At 37.8% G+C, this 14879-nt stretch overlaps 1 protein-coding gene across 1 annotated transcript; it reads right to left on the bottom strand.

Annotated features, from left to right (window-relative positions):
* Positions 1-11410: 11410 nt before the first annotated feature.
* On the bottom strand, positions 11411-13421 carry il10 (interleukin 10). The gene is made up of 5 exons (XM_065242112.1): positions 13213-13421; positions 13025-13081; positions 12692-12847; positions 12220-12282; positions 11411-12043 (listed from the first exon to the last, which is right to left on the bottom strand). The coding sequence occupies exons 1-5, from the start codon at positions 13378-13380 to the stop codon at positions 11948-11950; spliced, it is 540 nt and encodes a 179-aa protein (XP_065098184.1). The 5' UTR covers positions 13381-13421; the 3' UTR covers positions 11411-11947.
* Between the last annotated feature and the right edge of the window lie 1458 nt (positions 13422-14879).

The following is a 14879-nucleotide window of genomic DNA, read 5'->3' on the forward strand; positions in this document are numbered from 1 at the left end:
AATCAATATTCAATCATCCATTTATTGTTAAAATTTCTTATAAAATACAATATAATTTTTTTTACACACTAAAGGGGTGTTTTTACACAAACCGTTCAGACCCCTAGTGACCTTCTTGCTGTGTGTCGCCCATCTCTTTAAATGAGGTCGTTAAGGGTCATTTCTAAATCTGGTTGTCATAAATGACTGTCCACTCCAGTGACTGACGTGAGATGGATAAAGTGAACTACACTGCTTTGTTCTCATTGAAATTCGCTAAACTTTTCTCAACTTTGTCGCGTCAATGTACACGGTCACTGTCATTCTAATCGCCGGAAGTTACCAAGCTTCCATTAAAATTAAATAGATCATGTTCCTATGCTGGCCTGCTAGTCACTGGCTGTCTTACAGCGGCGTGCGTAACACATAATAGCATCTGCACTGTCAAAAAAAAAAGTATTCCATCTGTAACTGGGGCGGTAAAAAAAGTACAGCTGTGGACCTAAAGAGTTCATATTAGTATCTCAAAGGCACATATTTGTATCAAATGCATACATACCTGTACCAAATGATACATATTAGGACTTTTTAAATAGTACTATCCTAGTGACAGCTGTGGTACATATTTTTTTCTAACAGTGTAGTGGAATAGGCTAATTGGGCCATGCTAACCACCTAACACCCTGAATCCTTGGTGTGAAATGTTTAGCTTTTTTCAAAGTTTCTTAAAATCTTATACTTCCTTATTCACAGTGATACATGTCGGTCTAGCTTTGATTTTGAAGGATTTTTCACGATTTTACAGATATTAATCACTGGGTCTTAGAAACCCTTTTGTTTCCAAACTGATATTCATTGTTTCCAAGTTATAATTCTACCCCGGTTTCACAGACAATGCTCAAGGCTAGTCCTAGACTTAAAGATGCATGTTGACGCAACTTGCCCTGTTTTTAGACCTGTAGATCGATTGCTTTGTTCCGAAACGGGGGGTTAAATGGCTACAATATTGCAATTTCATGTTTGGTCCACATTTACAATGCAATATTTTCAAACGAACCAGACTTTAATACAAGTCACATGCGAGTAAACTCTCCTTTACTTGGTCAGAGTGCATCTGTTTATTTCCCGTGATTCATCTGAAAGTTGTCAGTCAGGATTAACAGACAGCAGCTTTGCGGGATTATTATCAAAACTTATGCGGGACAACATTCTTACCATGTACCTATTGTGGAGAAGGAACAGGTGTGCTTTGGTTTTGAATGGCATTGACATGCTCACCAGAATTCCATCACCAAAGAGCTATCAGGTATGTTCATGGTTCAAGATGGCCAGTTCATTGGTCCTTTGGGTCGGATTGCTTTCACACTTATATCGAACCATTTGTTTGCAATTGGGCCGAGACCAGTGTTCAGGAAAGTTACTTTTAAAAGTAATGCATTACAATATTAAGTTACTTCCAAAAAAGTAAGTAATTGCGTTACTTTTCATAGAAATTAAAGAAAGTCTATCCATTTTCCATATTTAACTATGTTATTACCTTAACTAAGAAGAGTTGGATGATGATGCGACGGCAGCCATATTGCGCCAGAACGCCCACCACACACCAGCTTATTAGTGGAGATGAGACAGAGTGATATAGCCAATTAGTATGGGGGGATGATTAGTAGGCCAACAGGCAAGTTTTGGCCAGGATGCCGAGGTACACCCCTACTTTTTTCGAGAGACATCCTGGGATTTTTAATGACCACAGAGAGTCAGGACCTCGGTTTAACGTCTCATCCGTAGGACGGGTAATTACATAGTTTAAAATGGAAAAAGGATAGACTATTCCTTTAATGCTTACGTTACTTTTTAGTTACTTTTGCGTTACTTTTTCTTGGCTAAGGCTTGATCTGTTTCAGGCCTTTTACGGGTTTTTTATTATGACTGAAAAGTTCTGCATTCAGAAATTGCATATTTCATCACAAAAATGTCGAGCTCTGGCCTGCCATCTTAGTTTCTAAGTAAGTGCATAATTCTATGTGACTACGTTCAGTTTAATTCAGTACATCATTTTTTTAATCGAATTAATTAAACTGAAAAGTAACTTGCATTGCTTTTTAACTAACTCAAACTATTTTAATGTTTACATTTAAAAAGTAGTGTTACTTTACTCTTACTTCTAAAAGTAATATTATTACCTAATGCACATTACTTGTTATGCTTTACCCCAACACTGGCCGAGACCAACTCGTTTATGTGGTCTCGGACCGGGTGTTTTGGTGCAGATCTAAGCGTGATTGCAGTGTTCACAAATGCCCACAGAACTGAACTAAGGGAGAAAACACACCGGGTTCCAAAACAAAGGCTCAGGTCCGAAAATACGTTCATTAAAAGAACCAAACCCAGTTCACTTAAAGTGAACCAGAAAAGGAACTAGCCGAATGTGACCTCAGTCCTTTTGATGTTCCTAATCTAGTGGGGTCAAAAGCGGGCCCAGTTTTTTTTTTTTGGTCCTCTTCAGAAGTGAAGTGATCTCAGACCTTTTCTTGTTTACATCGCAACTTCATAAGAACTCAAACCCAGCTTTACTGTGCGTCTTTAGCTAAACCACCCAGACCCTAATGTGCCAGCCTAAGACGTTCTTACAGATAACAGATGTAATGCCTATTAAGAGGAAATGACTGCCAGTTTACTAAAGAAGTTTGAGCAAGACCATAACATTTTACTGTCTAGAGAAATTTGTCTTAACCAACTAACGTTTACAAAATACCTAAATGATGCCACATCATGTTACAACATCACTTTAAAGTGCGATAACCAGATTGACCACTGAATGGTGAATTTTCTTGCAGATTTTCATATCATATGTTTTCTACTTGTAATTAATGTAAGAAACTAAATAGTCATAGTCTAAGTTTTTCTTGTATTCAGATGCGTGATTGTTATTTTATCTCATGGTTGTGCCAAATATGCATGTTTTCGAAGTTAATTTATCCATACTGTTGGGTTTGTCCATTATTGATCCAACCATGGGTTGAAAAGCGCACAGTCTTCTTTATAAAATTGGGTTTGCACTATACTGCAGAGCTGGGTAGTAAAGGATTAGCAGGTAATCTGGATTACGTAATCAGATTTCAAAAATCAAGTTCTTGTAATTAGATTAAACTACATGTTAAAATACTCGTAATCAGACTACTGTTACTTTTTTCTGGATTACATGATTACATATTATTCACACAATGGCAGTATGATCTTCACAATTTTGTAAATCTCCTATTTTTTACATTTCCATATTCAATTTACTTACCGCTTATATACGTTTGTGATTGTTTGAGTTTTTTGGGGGAGAGGGGGAGGGATGTTGAAATGCACAGGCGCAACGATAAAGATACAAAATGGAGCAGCAATCAGCGTTGTTTGATCACTGGATGCAAAGGCATTGATTTGGGTAGGGACGCTAGGGACATGTCCCTACCAATATCCAGGGAACACTGAATTGACCCTAGCAATAAATTCAACCAAATAATGAATCTGTACATACTGTATAATGTCTGTGATTGATGTTTTTACGTATTACTTATTTTATTTAACATTTATTTACCCATTAATCAGTTAAATGAGATTCAATCTTTTACAACTGCATTCTGTAAAAATAGAGTTATAGGTGGTACACAAATGGTTAACAAATCTAAATTAACAAAGAAAATCAGTGTTAATATTTTGTATAAACTGTCTGTACATTGCACTTTAAAAATGAGTTTTTATGGCTCTTGTTGGTGAAATAGATTTGAATATATTTTTCCCCTCCCTATATATTTGAAATCAAATAAGATTTGTCAAAAGTAATCTAAATGTAATCCAAGATTACCTTACCAATGATGTGTAATCTAAGAGATTATATTACTGAATACAAATTTTGTCATGTAATTTGTAATCAGCAACGGATTATAATTCATAAGTAATCTTCCCAGCTCAGACTGTCCTGGAGTAGTATATAGTTACCATTTCTTCCACTTTTCTTTTGAATTTTGTCTGTTTAGTTTCTGCTTTTCTGTTAAGTATTAACTGTTCAGTTTCTGTGAATGTACAGATGTGTAATTCTAAGCTTCATTCAGACTCCTACATTCCTGGACTTTAAGGAAGTGACACCAGGATGTGGCTTTAGAAAGTCATTTGCCTCTGTCTTGCATCAATGTAACAGTTCTGTACCCCAGACATCAATGAACCTCAACCTATTGTACAAGGTCCCGTGAGACCTGACCCTATCAGTTGGCTCTCAAGAGACTAATTTCCTCTTTCAATGTTCCTTTCAAATGTCAGCATACACTAAACTGTGAACGGTGCTTGTTTGCGCACACTGACGAAAAATCTCCCTTCGAAGAATGGCCAAAATAGGGCAGCAAGACAAGTTTTTGTATAGCACATTTCATGCACAGAGGTCATTCAAAAAAAAGTCCTAATATGTACCATTTAGGTACAGATATTTATATATTTGGTGCCATTATGTACATTACGTGCGATTTTCTACATGGCTGCATGAGGCAAAGTGATATTACGCAGCGCCTACAAATAGTCCCCTGCTATTGAAAGGAACCAAGGGGACTTTTTTTCGGGCAGTGCGTAGTATCACTGCCGGCTGCAGCTATGTCACATCAGCAAAGTCCTTGATTATTACCCCAGTTTGAGAGTATAGTTCCTAGCCATATTGGCTTAGACAATCACAAGTTTTAAATTTCCGTCGATCTTCGTACACAATCTATCTACAAAAGAGTCAAGTTTTAAATAGAAAAAATATCGAAACTCTTTGGTTATTTTTTTTAGTGTGATGCTAATGGTCTAATCAGATTCAATGGATTGTGCTAAGCTATGCTAAAAGTGGTACTGCCAGACCAGGAGATCGGCTGAATGGATTCCAAAACGGTAAAAATCAAATGTCTAACTCTAGGGGAGCTGGAAAATGAGCATATTTTCAAAAAAAGTGAAGTGTCCCTTTAAACACAACACATCAGTCTTAGTTTAGGGACAACACACTAAATGCGTTGTCCCAGAATCCACAAATCTGTGTGTAATTATTGGAACAACAAATTTTTGTTACTTTTAACATAACTGACATATGATGCGTTAAAATAACACGGTGTGTTAAAGGCACAACACAAACAAATGTGTAAAAATGAACACATCCTTTCTCAGAGTGTAGGGTACATATTGTCATCATTATTTCTGACAGCGTACGGAGATAGAAAGGCTATAAAGGGTTTATGTAACATCCTTTCTGCTTATAAAGACATCAAAGGTATATCTTCAATTACCTTTCATAATCCCACAATCCGGTGTGTGCGGATGTGTGGTTGGTGGAAAGACATAAATGTTTTCAGTTTATTTGAAATAACGCTTTACAAAGAAATAACACCTTACAAATCCCCCAATGAGCAAACCAGGGGCAACATTGACAAGGAAACAAATATTTTGCGGGGAAATGCGACTGAGCTGGGGAAGCCCTTCTACACATACATATATGCATACGTCACGTACATATAGAACTGTTAGTTTCAAGTTATACACACAGCAAAACCCCCGGTGTTAAATTGACACTCTTATTATATATTTAATCTTATAGACTAAACATTACTGTTAAAACATCTAATGAGATAATGAAGGAAACATTAAAGTCGCCATGAAACTGAATTAGCGATTGGCTTATTTTCTCAGTCGGGATGTATATCTGAGGGAAACGGCTTCTGAAATTAATAAAGGTAGCGCTGGACTTAAATTCGTCTACACTTCAAAAACAAATAATGCTAAATAGCACTAAAAGTGGTTCACTGGCTTGTAATCATAGGGGAACCATTTTAAGTGTCACATTGCACCTGTGTAGAACCATATTGTGCTATATAGAACCATATATGGTGCTGTAGTTGTGCTATATCACCCCCGGATGGTTCTTTATAGGTGCTATTTAGCACTTAAAAAGATTCCCATATGATTACGAGCTTTAAGTAGCCTGGCGAACACCAGAACTGTCTCATAGAGAATGAGACGTGGTCTGGGAACCATATGCTCATTTTCTGTTGTTTCAGGCGTGGTTTACAAATGCCCAGAGCTGTTTATTGTGCCCTACTAATGTCTATCAAATGTGACTGTACGTAGCTCATAGCCAATCGTTTCAATTATACCAGATGACGTATGTAGAGCGACATAAATATTCATGAGTCAACAACTTTTATCAAAACGTGTGCACATAGCTGAAAGCTATACAACTAAGCCGGTAGCTGTATATTGATATTGAAAAGCAACACATTTTAGTGGCACAGTGACAACCACAATAGGTAGACAACAGGTATATTGACAATATGATATTAATAAATACCACTTACTATTTTTTCTTACTAAGTTAATTGTACTTCGTGGACGACGATGCCTAGCAGGTTGGTCCTATAAAACGCTGTGGCTATCATGTCATGCCATATCCAGACATCCTTCTTGGATATGAAATTGTTTAATGCCAAAAGTTGCTCTTTTTTTAAATAAACTTGCGTTCAAAACTTGGCTAAACAAAACTGCTTCGGTGTGTCGCAAAGACATCGTCATCGTTTTGCTGCCCCCTCCCTGTTCTGTGATTGGCAGCCTCCAAATCATCTGTGCTGATCTTACTGGATCTATCTGCAGCTTTTGACACAGTCAATCACCGCATCCTCCTGTCGACTCTCATGTCTATGGGTGTCACTGACACAGCGCTTCTATGGTTCAAGTCGTACCTCTCAGATAGGTCATTTCGGGTATCCTGGAGAGGTGACGTCTCCGAACCCCAACGTCTTGATACCGGGGTCCCTCAAGGCTCTGTGCTTGGACCGCTGCTCTTTTCGATATACATGACATCCCTGGGCTCTGTCATTCGGATACATGGCTTTTCCTACCACTGCTATGCAGACGACACTCAACTCCACTTGTCGTTCCACCCTGATGATCCTACGGTTTCTGCCCGCATATCGGCATGCCTGAGGGACATCTCACTCTGGATGAAGGATCACCATCTCCAGCTTAACCTTGCGAAGACAGAACTGCTTGTCATATCATCTGAACCAAAGATCCAGCACAACTTTTCCAATCAGCTAGGTTCCTCGACCATCACGCCTTCCAAGACGGCCAAAAACCTGGGAGTGGTCATTGATGATCGGCTTAGCTTCACGGAGCATGTTGCCAGCACCGCTCGCTCTTGTAGATTCATCCTCTACAATATTAGGAAAATTAGACCTTTCCTAGATGAGCATGCTACGCAGGTCCTGGTCCAAGCTCTTGTTCTGTCCAGGCTGGACTACTGCAATGTGCTACTGGCAGGACTTCCAGCCTGCACGACCAAACCCCTACAGATGATTCAGAACGCAGCGGCAAGAGTGGTCTTCAATGAGGCTCTGGGCCCGGTTGCATAAAGCACCTTAACTTTTTCCCTTAAGTATGACACTTAAGGGGTAAATTCCCCTTAACTACTGTAAGATTAAAAAACGTAATAGATAATAGAAAAATCAGAACCGGTTGGAAAATATGACCAAAACAGAATATAAAGATATCAACAAAGCACCTGAAGAGACTAATTTCAACTTTTATGTACTTATAAACACTACAAATATACAACAAAATGCATTTAAGAGCCAAGAAAGTGGATTTAGCATGATATGTCTCCTTTAAGACTCGGCTAAAAACCCATCTCTTCCACCATCACCTAACTTCCTAATTACAGATTTACTATCTTTCTTTAGTTACCCTTCTCTTTATCTCTTTCTTTATTTACCTTCCTCTTTATTTAAAAAAAAAAAATTACTAACATACCCTTGGCTATGTATATTGTGTTGGACTTGATGAGACTATTTCCAGTGCACTTATGTATTGCTGTTCTTATGTTGCCATAATTGCTTCTATTGTTTACCTCACTTGTAAGTCGCTTTGGACAAAAGCGTCTGCTCAATGACTAAATGTAAATGTAAATGTAAATGTTCCCTATTTCAGGGGCAAAAAGTCCATAGTTTCCATGCTAGACTTGCAGCGTGAATAAATTTGCACCCAAGGCAGCATGGGGAAACCCAGGCTAAGCTTTAAGTGCTGTTTAGCACAATTTTTTTAGAGTGATATCTAGAACTAATTGGATTGTTCGAAATAGAGGGTGCCGGAGCTCGCCCTGTTGAGGGGCAAAACATTTAGCAAAATGTCTGGATGTTCTAGCGACAGCCACTGACAATTATCATCAAAAAATGTATTTAGTTGGACTTGACAGTGACCCAAGCAACTTGTCAAACCACCTGTGATCAGTGAGCGTTGGCATTTCGCTGATTTCACACTGTACACAAATTCCGCAGCTCTGGCTTTTGCCACTCAGTGGGCGTAACCACAGTCGCTTTTGCCGAAGGTGACGTTGTGTTCATACCCTCTATTGGGTCATGTTGCTATTTGCCAATTGCTGAGAACCTTCTCAGACCCAGTCCACCTGCCATACCATATGACCAGAAGTAAAGAGAGATCATTTTGAGGAGGGGAGGAGATTTGAGTTTTTGATTAAAGATAATGAGGGCATGAATGAAAAATAATGAAGCTCACAAATAAATAATTTGTAAAAAATACCACAATATTCCAAAACAAATTACAGTTTTTCATTTCAATTTTATTGCGACTTTAATGATGAATGAAAAAAAGATTCATAACCAGAAATCATCCCAGTGCTGAGTTCAGACTGCACAATTTTCAAAGTAGGTGAGTCACAGATTTTTTCACACTGCATGACTATCTAGGGTAGCGTTCAGTCGCTGCTGTGTTGACATTTTCGATGGCACCATTGGCATGACTTTACCATAAAAAGAATTGCAGACAACTTTGTCCCAGTCCTCAAACTACATCTCACAAACAGTGTAGCCTGTAGCCTATGTTGCTCTCATTGGCTGTAGGTCATTGGTGATGTTATTTTCAGTCAGAACACATTTCACACGGCATGATTTTGAACCGCTGACAAGTCCAGATATCTAGCATGACATATCTCGAGGGTGTTGGCGACAAATCGGCGATTCTCTCAGATCGCATCTTTGATAGCTCATACTGTGTGAACTAGCACCGATTTTCCTGTGATATTGGGCATTTGTTGGCAATTTTCTCAAAGGCTGTTTGCAAGTAAAAATCGGGGCTAAAATTGTGCAGTCTGAACTCTGCATAACAGTGATTAGTTTTACCTTCAGCTGGTAATTGACCCTTGTTGTCAATTCTGCTAATTCTTGTTTTATAATATCTGAAGAAGCCAAAATTATATAGTTTGCTTGTTGACGCTGATATACACGAACCTAAAGGATTATTAGGAACACCATACTACTAATACTGTGTTTGACCCCCTTTCGCCTTCAAAACTGTCTTAATTCTATGTGGCTAAAGGTTTCTTTAGAAATGTTGGCCCATATTGATAGGATAGCATTTTGCAGTTGATGGAGATTTGTGGGATGCACATCTGGGGCACGAAGCTCCCGTTCCACAAAGATGCTCTGTTGGGTTGAGATCTGGTGACTGTTGGGGGCCATTTTAGTACAGTGAACTCATTGTCATGTTCAACAAACCAATTTACGATGATTCAAGCTTTATGGCATGGTGCATTATCCTGCTGGAAGTAGCCATCAGAGGATTCGTACATGGTGGTCATAAAGGGATGGACATGGTCAGAAACAATGCTCAGGTAGGCCGTGGCATTTAAATGATGCCCAATTGGTACTAAGAAGCCTAAAGTGTGCCAAGAAAACATCTCCCACACAGTTACACCACCAACCTGCACAGTGGTAACAAGGCATGATGGATCCATGTTCTCATTCTGTTTATGCCAAATTCTTACTCAACCATCTGAATGTTTCAACAGAAATCGAGACTCATCAGACCAGGCAACATTTTTCCAGTCTTCAACTGTCCAATTTCGGTGAGCTTGTGCAAATTGTAGCCTCTTTTTCTATTTGTAGTGGAGATGAGTGGTCCTCGTTGGGGTCTTCTGCTGTTGTACCCCATCCGCCTTAAGGTTGTGAGTGTTGTGGCTTCACGAATGCTTTGCTGCATACCTCGGTTGTAACGAGTGGTTATTTCAGTCAAAGTTGCTCTTCTATCAGCTTGAATCAGTCGGCCCATTCTCCTCTGACCTCTAGCATCAACAAGGCATTTTCACCCACAGGACTGCCGCACACTGGATGTTTTTACCTTTTCACACCATTCTTAAATCACCTTTCTTTCCCATTCTGACATTCAGTTTGGAGTTCAGGAGATTGTCTTGACCAGGACCACACACCTAAAATCATTGAAGCAACTGCCATGTGATTGGTTGATTAGATAATTGCATTAATGAGAAATTGAACAGGTGTTCCTAATAATCCTTTAGGTGAGTGTAGTACCGTGATGTAATTATTTTCCTGATAATATGTGTTTGGTTATTTTTAGACTTAATTTTTCACTTTCAACCGCATAATACAGCAGTGTTGTGATGGTTTCTGTGAAGAATAAAAATTCACTGATTAAATGTTAATTTTAAGAGACTGGGTGTGGATTATTAACACTGTTCATTTAACAATGGAGTCTTTGCTGTGCAATGTCACTACACCACACAATAAATGATCATTTTAATGATCATTTATTATTTTTTATTAATGTGACCCAGTCTGTAAAAACCCAGCTAAAGTCTTTTTTTGTGCTTTTACTGTAAAATGAGTGAAATCAAACATTGCGGCTGCTAATCATCATTATGAGACTTAATAAATCCATGTCACAATAAATCCATGACACTACAGATTCATGTGGTCCATGCATGCATGATTTCTGGATGAGAGATGATGGCAGAAGAGGGCACAACATTGGATTCATTGTTCACTAGCAAATAAGCACCTTAGTCATTTAACACTTGCTTGTGTGTCTCATTTATGCCTAAGACTGATGTTGGTACACTTTTGTAAATGTATATAAGACAGTTGTGCAAAGAGCTTTCAATTTCAGTTGCAACCAGCAAACCAACCCAGGGCTTGCTTAGCACTTTATGACAACTGAAACTAGCTTGTTCCCATACAGTTTTTGCTATGTCAGATGTTAACGCCACAGCTGCAAGTTTAAAGCGCTACGGCCGGTTAGTTTTTACCCAGTTAATCTCATTAGGGTGAGACATGCATCGCTGCAATTACAGTAAAGAGTTGACTGCACTGTTGCTGGTAACTGCTCTATTTAGGTCAGTTTTGAGGTTAGCACAGTGCTTGTTTTAAAAAACCCTTACTTGCTCATTTTGACACATCCTATGTACGGGTGTTAAATGATATGCCAACAGGAACGTTATCTGCCACTTTAAATAATAGATTTTGCATTTGTCCAACATCTTAAGAGTAGGAAGTAGAAGTAGACCAACAGCTGGAAGACAGCCAAACCACATTTACCAAAAAAGGAAATCTGAAGTTTGTTTATTTGCAATAATTTATTATATATTTTGTAAACAATAGAAGCATAAGAAAATAGGTTACATTTATAAAATGTTTGAAACAAAATAAAATAAATAATTCAGTTTAAAAAACATAAATACTTTTCAAGTAATCATTATAGCAAAATATAAATTAAGTCAATGTGACTCAAACAACAGTTTCAGAAAAACTAAAACACTAATATGACACTTTCCAGAACTCCAGAAACTGAAGGCAATAGAGGCAGACACTGTGGTGCATCAACATGTAGTAAGATGCAGAAAATAATAAATTAATGAAGAATTAAATATTGTGATGTCAATTGCTTTTAAAGTTTGCTTTTTCAAAGTCATCATGCCCAACCTCCAATCCACACTGAGATATACACTGAGTTAAAAAACCTATTACATGAAAAACTCTTTGTAGTGGAAAACGGATTTGCTATACAAAGGTAGAAACTTTGACTAGAAAAGGTCCTTTGGAGAGCCAGACATCATAATTCTTTTCAAAGAATCCGCTTAAAACATTTCATTTTTAAGAGTGTATTAGTGCATGTCTCTCTTTGATGCCAAAAATTGTTCAATGTACATAAACAGCAAATCAAGCTCTTCCATGGCTTTGTTAACGCCTTTTTCTGCCATCTAAAAAATAAATAAAAGAATACAAATATGTCAACATTTGAAACAGCTTTTCAAACATGTCATATGTGAATACCACAAACACTTAATTTTAGAATAGTAGTTTTATCATGTAACATGTCAAAAATGTCTCATCACATGGCATCAGCTTAATGTTTGAGAAATAACAAGCCACCTACCTTTTCATACGAGTCCTTGAAGCTGGTGATCTCAAAGGGCTTATAGCAAAAAAAGTGCTTCCTCTAAAACACAAAGATATGCGTGTTATTTAATAGTTTGCAATGTTAAAAAACAGCATTGACTCACCATGCCATTACGCAACAACGCACTATTACGACATCTCCAAGTTGCCAACTATGTTTAAAAAAAATATGGTACATATAGAAATTGCCTTCGCAGCACAAATGATCAGTGCATTGGAGTTTTTTGATACTAACATTCAAACAATACAAATTGTAATGATTTCCATACAAATGCCGATTTGAACCATCAGATGTTTATCATTTAAACCATTACAAAGTAGTTATTCCCGTCGTTTTTATTATTGGATTAATAGAATAACTAAAACATTACCAGTAGAGTACCATTAAAACCCATTCCAAATCTATCATCCCTTTAACCTCATCTATAAGTTTTAACGTGTACACTTACGCATTTCAGCATGTCCCTTTGGAGACTCTGGAAAATATTTCCGATGGAGTCAATAGGCGTTTTGGTGTGCGCGCGGTTCTTCTTCACAGCTGTCGGCAGAACCGTGTTCAAATAAAAGCGCAGGATTTCGTCCACGACGTGACATCCGTAAGGACCCTGTGAATCACAAATAGACGCTCTTTATATTCACTTATTACGCAGCGTCGTGGCGCATTGCAGCGCAGGATGTTAAGCTTGGTTTGCACATCGTTGCAACCTCCAGTTTCACTATGATTGCTTCTGCTGTTACTCATTTAATATTGATAAAGTGCATAGATACAGTGGATGACTTACATTGATGTTATGTTGCACGGTGCCGTCTATCAAAGCATCGAGATCGTCATTGGACTCCTGGATAGAACCAATATTAATCAAACCAATTAGAAGGAGACCTCATAAAAGCAACTGGCATTTGCATGGCACAAACTTGTTCATGCTGTATACAGGTATGTGAGCTGAAGATGAGGCCAAAATATACTTACATAAAACTTCAGTATTTCTTTATATGATGAACGGAGCTCCTTCAGCCTGGCAGGAAAGCCTTCCACAAATGTGCAGCATTCAGACTTGCAGTTGGTTTTCCTGCACTGAGCAGTCACAGAAAGCAGAAGCATGAGCACGGCAGAAAGGATGACTCCAGAGAAATTCATTCTTCTTTTTCTTCTTCTTTGAGGTTATAACCCTTTTCTTGATATTGAGTTGAGCCCCAGGGGAGTTGTACAGATTACACCCTGGGGTGTCGTTATTTTATACCCCATTTTAAGAAAACCCTAACGTCCTTCCTGTGGTGCATGGGGGTTGACTCTTACCGTCAATCTTATTTCTCAGCCTGTGTCATCATCACCTTGTTCGTTAATGATACTGCTGTTTTTGGAATGAAGAAGTGGTTTAGGAAATTTTCATTGATGGATAAAATTATTTATCCTTATTTTAAACTCATTTTTGTTTTCCTAAAACCTGTTTTCTACTCATGTGATCAGGTTAATAAACTAAAATGCAGTTTGGTGAGATTCACAATAGTTCATCATTCTCTCTATTTAGATTGACTTCATAATTCATAATATTTGGATCATATATTATATAATATCATATAATAGATCAATTTACAGATTTATACATACAGTATATGTTGTATACTTGATATTTTACTGGCAGTTTCTCAGACAGGTGATATCTCATGAATACAGAGATGACTGTAAAAGGGGTCCAGTGTGGTTTTAGGTGACAAACAGCTCCCTGGGTTTGTGAACCACAGACATCTTTCACATTTACTCCTGGCTTCATCGAATTGTATAGGTTATGTGTCAGAAAACGGCATTTTACATTGCGGGAAAAATGCCGGAATCAACATTTGAACAACTCTAATGAAAAATGCTATAAATGACTGCTGCAAAATCTTTCATTATTACTGTTTTTAAAGGATAAGCTCACCCAAATACCAAAGTCATATCATTATTTTGTAATATACACGGATATTCCCTTGTGCTGGTTTAAACCCATATGATAACATTTACATCTGTAACTCATTTTATAAATGTTGGCTCTTGAAGTCATATTGGCTTTACCAAAGAGTACAATGTAGAGTAAAGTCAACTTTTAGAGTTATTTATGATAACGTTTCAAGTTTCCCAGTTTACCTGTTTACATAAACATTTCAGTAAACAGTGCCAGTCAAAACCATAAGATCTAATCTCTAACCCTCCACTGGACAGAAAATTCAAAGCACTAATATACTTGGATATAAGGAATAGCCAATCATTAACTCACCTTCATGTGCTGTACTTCTTTTTTTCATGGATTTAACAGGATACATTTCCAACACGTTTCATTCTCCAAGACGACTTGTGAAGTAAGAACGAAAGGGAACTTATCCACGAAGGTAATGGGACTTTGAGTGGGTGTTGCCTATACTCGAATGAAAGATTGGAAGCCGGAATGTGGTTGGAATAACTTTCTCCTTGTGCAACTGCACTCAGTCTCCTCAGTAAAGAGGAGTAATATGCGTTGAACAATATGTACATTTTGATTTAGTGCATTTAAAATATCACTCTGTTCCAAATAAAACTGTTGTGAAACAAAGCACCTGGGTCTCATTGGTAATTTAAGGCCATTTCTTATCATTTTCAACCTTATTTGCGGGTTGTATTTC

This window comes from Paramisgurnus dabryanus, chromosome 14 (assembly GCF_030506205.2).
Source record: "Paramisgurnus dabryanus chromosome 14, PD_genome_1.1, whole genome shotgun sequence".
In the NCBI taxonomy this organism is placed as follows: domain Eukaryota; kingdom Metazoa; phylum Chordata; class Actinopteri; order Cypriniformes; family Cobitidae; genus Paramisgurnus; species Paramisgurnus dabryanus.